Below are 5598 nucleotides of genomic sequence, written 5' to 3'. Positions count from 1 at the left end.
GTGTGTTGTGTGTGTGTGTGAGGGCGTGCGTGTGTACGTGTGTGAAAGTGTTCGTGCCTGCCTGCCTGCCTGTTTGTTTGTCAGTTCCCAGCATGCATCTAAGCAAAAAAGCGACATACGTTAAGATTGACGCTAAATAACACTAAAGATTAGTTTTAGTCACAGCACTAAATTCATAGTACCTGCATTTCTAACAAAACATGGTTAAGAGTGACTTGCGCACAGATGGTTTTTTTCTAGTGTGACTGAATTGTATGTGTTTAGGGTATATCAACAGTGAATGTTAACTGCATTTCTAACGAAACAAGAGGCGAAGCCATCAAGGCTCACGTAAGAAATCGACAAACAGTAACACACACACACACACACACACACACACACACACACACACACACACACACACACACACACACACACACACACACACACACACACACACACACACACACACACACAGAAAGAGCATAGGTGAAACTGTGCAAGAAAGCGAGACTCTAGATCTAGATCTGTCTGCATGTAGCCTACTTACAGGGACACGACTGTCAACTAGTCTCGGCCCGCTCAAAATAATAATGACCGAGACTTTCAGTACTTCCTTCGCGTGACGTCTAACCCTCTTACGTCATAATGTGACGTCAATGTAATGTGACGTCTTCAAATGTTAGAGTTTCTACCACAGACATAAACACGCACGCACATACGCACGCACGCACAGACAGACAAAGTTACGATCGCATAGGCTACACTTACGTGAGCCAAATATGATACATTTACCCTGAATTGAGACTGAAGTTTCGCCAGTGTATGAAGGAAGGAACACGTTTAGCTGATAAGGGAGAACGTTCAGTAATGCTATTACGGCGTAATAGGTTTTCTTTGTGTTCTGCATGTTTTTGTTCCTGTTGTTGTTTGCGTAATGTTTATTTGTGGGTTTTTTTCCTTGTTGCAAGTTCTATTTTGTTACGATTTTGTGAATAATACTGAAGTTACGACGCGTTTGTATTGATGTTTTAGGATGTGCGTCGTTTGTTATAAAACGTATTACACCGGCCTGTCTCCCGCCTGCCTGGCTGTATGTCTGTCTTTCTGTACGACCGTCTGTCCGTCATTTTCTCGATCTCTCTTCACCCTGCGTGTGTTCTTGGGAGCGTGCATGCATGCATTCGTGCGATCGGATCTTGTGCATTGACGTTTGCGTGCATGTATGCTTTGCAGTCGTACGTGCCTTTGGCCTTCTATGCGTGTATTCACAAAGATGGGTCTTCTACCCATCTATCTGTCTGTGTTTTTCTGCCTGTCTCTGTGTGTCTGTCTCTGTCTGTCTGTCAGTCTGTCTATCTGTTTTTGTCTATCTGTATGTCTGTTCGTCTCCTTTTGTGTCTATGCCTCCGTTGTTATGGTCAACAATTGTTTATTTACCTTACAGATCATGTGAAGCCGCAAGACTCTCATTCGCAACAAGGCGCCGCGTTGTTTCAAGTTCCACAACTCATCTCCACAACAAAAACAGTAACGGTAGGCTTCTTATCTCCCTTTCAGTTCCACCTTTCTTCTCGTGACTTTTTCTGCTTCTTCTTCGTTCATAGGCTGAAACTCCCACGTTCACTCATTTTTGGCTCAAGTAAGTGTAGCCTATGCGATGCTAACTTTTGTCTGTCTGTGCGTGTGTATGTGTGTGTGTGTGTGTGTGTGTGTGTGATAGAAACTTTAACATTTGACTGAACACCGAAATACTAATTTTACCTGGTTATTATCCAACCAAGCAACAGCTTCAAATGATTGAAGCAATGATCAATATTTCGTCGGCACGTATGTAGTTAAAGTGTGTATCCAAAGAAAACGGGTGGTGGGGGGTTGGGGGGGAGGGGGGTAAAAACAGGTGACTGGTCAGTTTGTGTCGTGTGTGGTATGTAGACCAGGTCAGGGGTCAAGGTTAAGTCAGATCGCGTGAAGGATTGTGGTATGAATACAGTTCTCACCCAGCTGCAGTTCGCCGATTCGGGGAAGACGATTTCACATTGTTCGGTTTCGTAGCCCCAGAAAAATAGATAAAGAAGATACCAAAGGAGATTTCCTACATGTTGATCTGCACAGCGTGTTTCCAGTGTCTGCGCGAGGAAGCGCTGTCGAAAGCGCAGTGTCGATCTGGCCATCTGGCAGTCGTGTCCCCGTAAGTAGGCTACAGACAGACAGATCTAGATCTAGTGTCTCCCACTCTTGCACCGTGTCACCTATGCTTACTGTGTGTGTGATGTGTGACGGAGTGAATGAGTTTGTGTCACTGTTTGTCGATTTCTTACGGGAGCCTTGAAGGCTTCGCCTCTTGTTTTTGTACAAGTGGGTTTTTACGTGTGTAACCGTTTTAACACTGCCATTTAGACAGCCATACACCGCTTTCGGAGGAAGCATGCTGGGTATTTTCGTGTTTCTATAACCCACCGAACTCTGACATGGGTTACAGGATCGTTTCCGTGCTATCGTGTACACACGAAGGGGGATAAGGCACTAGCAGGTCTGCACATAATTATGTTGACACAGAAGATCGGACAAATCTCCACCCTTAACCCACTAGGCGGCCGCGGCCGGGATTCGAACTCACGACCATCCGATTAGGAGGCCGATTTCTTTTCCATTACGCCACTGCGCCAGTCTTTTCTCGTGACAACTATCTTACACATTAAAATATATTTGTACAGACGTTCTCTTGTGCGTACACTACCCTTTCACGCGGCATCTGCTAGCAGTCTATTGTCCACATGGTTGTCTCCTGAGAAAAGTGGCCCTTAAGTTTCTCCTTGTTATATTTAGTCAAGTTTTGACTAAATATTTTAACGTAGAGGGGGGAATCGAGACGAGGGTCGTGGTGTATGTGTGTGTGTGTGTGTGTGTGTGTGTGTGTGTGTCTGTCTGTCTGTCTGTCTGTCTGTGTGTGTGTGTAGAGCGATTCAGACTAAACTACTGGACCGATCTTTATGAAATTTGACATGAGAGTTCCTGGGTATGAAATCCCCATACGTTTTTTTCATTTTTTTGATAAATGTCTTTGATGACGTCATATCCGGCTTTTCGTGAAAGTTGAGGCGGCACTGTCACGCTCTCATTTTTCAACCAAATTGGTTGAAATTTTGGTCAAGTAATCTTCGACGAAGGCCGGGGTTTGGTATTGCATTTCAGCTTGGTGGCTTAAAAACTAATGAGTGAGTTTGGTCATTAAAAATCTGAAAATTGTAAAAAAAAATATTTTTTTTATAAAACGATCCAAATTTACGTACATCTTATTCTTTATCATTTTCTGATTCCAAAAATATATAAATATGTTACATTTGGATTAAAAACAAGCTCTGAAAATTAAATATATAAAAATTATTATCAAAATTAAATTGTCCAAATCAATTTAAAAACACCTTCATCTTATTCCTTGTCGGTTCCTGATTCCAAAAACATATATATATGATATGTTTGGATTAAAAACACGCTCAGAAAGTTAAAACGAAGAGAGGTACAGAAAAGCTTGCTATCCTTCTCAGCGCAAGTACTACCCCGCTCTTCTTGTCAATTTCACTGCCTTTGCCGTGCGCGGTGGACTGACGATGCTACGAGTATACGGTCTTGCTGCGTTGCATTGCGTTCAGTTTCATTCTGTGAGTTCGACAGCTACTTGACTAAATGTTGTATTTTCGCCTTACGCGACTTGTGTTTTATTTTTGAGCGTTGAGCGTTGATGCGTTAAACTGCCGTTATGCGCCATACATGGCCCAGCTCATCCGACTTCGGCGTGTTTTTATATCGGAGTGGTCCTTCTCCTAGACTGGTGGCTTTACAGGGCTGTCGAGTGCAGTCTACCCGGCTATTTGGCCACAGCTGGCTGGTTTGCTTATCTGAGGTGACCTTCCCCAGGGCTAGAACTTATAATATTGCGGCTCTTGATCGCATGGTGCTCCCGTAATTGGACACCTGGGGTATTTCTTAAAGCCATATGTACTCGATGACTATACACGCTAATTGCTTTACCAACAGCTGGAGACATGCTAAATTAAGTTCCCTGCAAAATATTGTGGTCTGGGACCCCTTAAATGTTGAAATATTTGAATTTTCATTTTGATCTGGATCGTCCTATTTATAGATTCGCCAACAGAGGCAGCGTTGACGCAAGGGAAATAACTCCGCGTCTTTGTTGACATCCTCACTTTTTCAGAGGCTAGAACAAGCTGTAATGCATGTATATGGTCCGCGCATTGCGACATATCGTCATTATATGGCCTTATGATGCATTTGACATCGATTGTGGGCAAACTACACATCGTAAACACGGGAGCGAGTTAGTAAGCCTTTAAGAGTAACCGTGCCACCTGTTACCCTGCCCCATCCTGCTGGAAGCACCGCCATTAATTTTGGTCCGCCACTGCTTATTCGTCCTGGCAAGCCTGGCTTATCTCGCAGCTAACCTCCATATCTGAAGGCCACCCCACTATCCGCCACCTGTGGACGCGCCTGGTTGGGGGTGGTCGCCCCTACTTTTCCAGGTGTTTTATTTTATTTTATTATCAGGGCTCCCCACGAACGCCCGTCCTACAGGGTCCCGGGACCCCCACTTTTGATGTTTAGAGGGTCCATGGACCCCCTGAGCAGAGTTTTAGAGGGTCCCAAGAGTCCCGGGTCCCCAAACCCCCTATTTACATATAACGCATTGTGGTCGCGAATACTGATATGAACTGGTTTTTTGTTTTACCAGAATATTCGAGGAGGACACTTCAACTATACCGAGTCAAATACAACACACACGAACACTTTGTTCCTCGTGAAAATAGGATCATTTGCGTTTGCACTTTGACGACTAAAGTCTGAAAAGAGTATACGGGACGTAAGTCAGAGGAAATTGAGTGCGTCCCGGGACCCGCTCTGTGTAGGTTTAGTGCGTCCCGGGACCCCCTCCATGAACTTCTAGTACGTGATTTCGGCTTAGTGCGTATAGGACGCAGGGACGCGCGCTATGGGGAACCCTGATTATTTTCTTCAAAACGACACCCGTGTCAGTAGACCGTAAGCTGCGATAATATAAAAGGACAAAAAATGATATTTTGTATGAAGTGATGATATGATATGATATGGAATATGATATGATATATATGATAAGATACATATGATATAATATGGAATATAATATGGAATATACCGCAACACGGTGGCCTAGTGGTAAGGCGTCCGCCCAGTGAGCAGGAGGTCGTGGGTTCGAACCCCGGCCGGGTCATACCTAAGACTTTATAAAAAACGCTGGCGCTGGACCCGAGTACTCTTCAGACTGGCTCGCTCCCCCAGTATGAAAGTTTTTGTCTTGTGCACGTGGATTAAAAAAAATTTAAAAAAAAATTATTTATTTTACACAATTAAAAAAATTATTAGAGTAAAATAAAACATTAAAACGTTCATAATAAACAATAGTAAACAAGAATTTAAAAAAATTAAAAAAAATAAAAATAGACCGCCCATGCCGGGAATCGAACCCGGATCCCTTGGATTTAAAAAAAAAAAAAAATTTTTTTTTTAATTTATTTTACACAATTAAAAAAATTATTACAGTAAAATAAAACATTAAAACGT

At 43.1% G+C, this 5598-nt stretch overlaps 1 protein-coding gene across 11 annotated transcripts in view; it reads left to right on the top strand.

The window, feature by feature from the left end:
• The window catches only part of LOC138978896 (protein HtrL-like), a 136559-nt gene that overhangs the window by 64596 nt on the left and 66365 nt on the right, over positions 1-5598 (top strand). For 10 of the 11 annotated variants that reach the window (XR_011459836.1, XM_070351708.1, XM_070351715.1 and 7 more), the window contains exon 3: positions 1427-1515. The exons of the other annotated variant lie outside the window; for it this stretch is intronic. Coding sequence is in view for 9 of the 10 variants with exons in the window: in XM_070351708.1 (XP_070207809.1) it covers positions 1427-1515 (89 nt within the window). In the remaining variant the exon portion in view is untranslated. The remainder of the gene's footprint in view (positions 1-1426; positions 1516-5598) is intronic. 11 annotated transcript variants of the gene reach the window in all.

This window comes from Littorina saxatilis, linkage group LG10 (assembly GCF_037325665.1).
Source record: "Littorina saxatilis isolate snail1 linkage group LG10, US_GU_Lsax_2.0, whole genome shotgun sequence".
NCBI lineage: Eukaryota > Metazoa > Mollusca > Gastropoda > Littorinimorpha > Littorinidae > Littorina > Littorina saxatilis.
The sequence above is the reverse complement of the archived record's forward strand: the minus strand, read 5'-3'. Positions and strand labels throughout refer to the sequence as shown.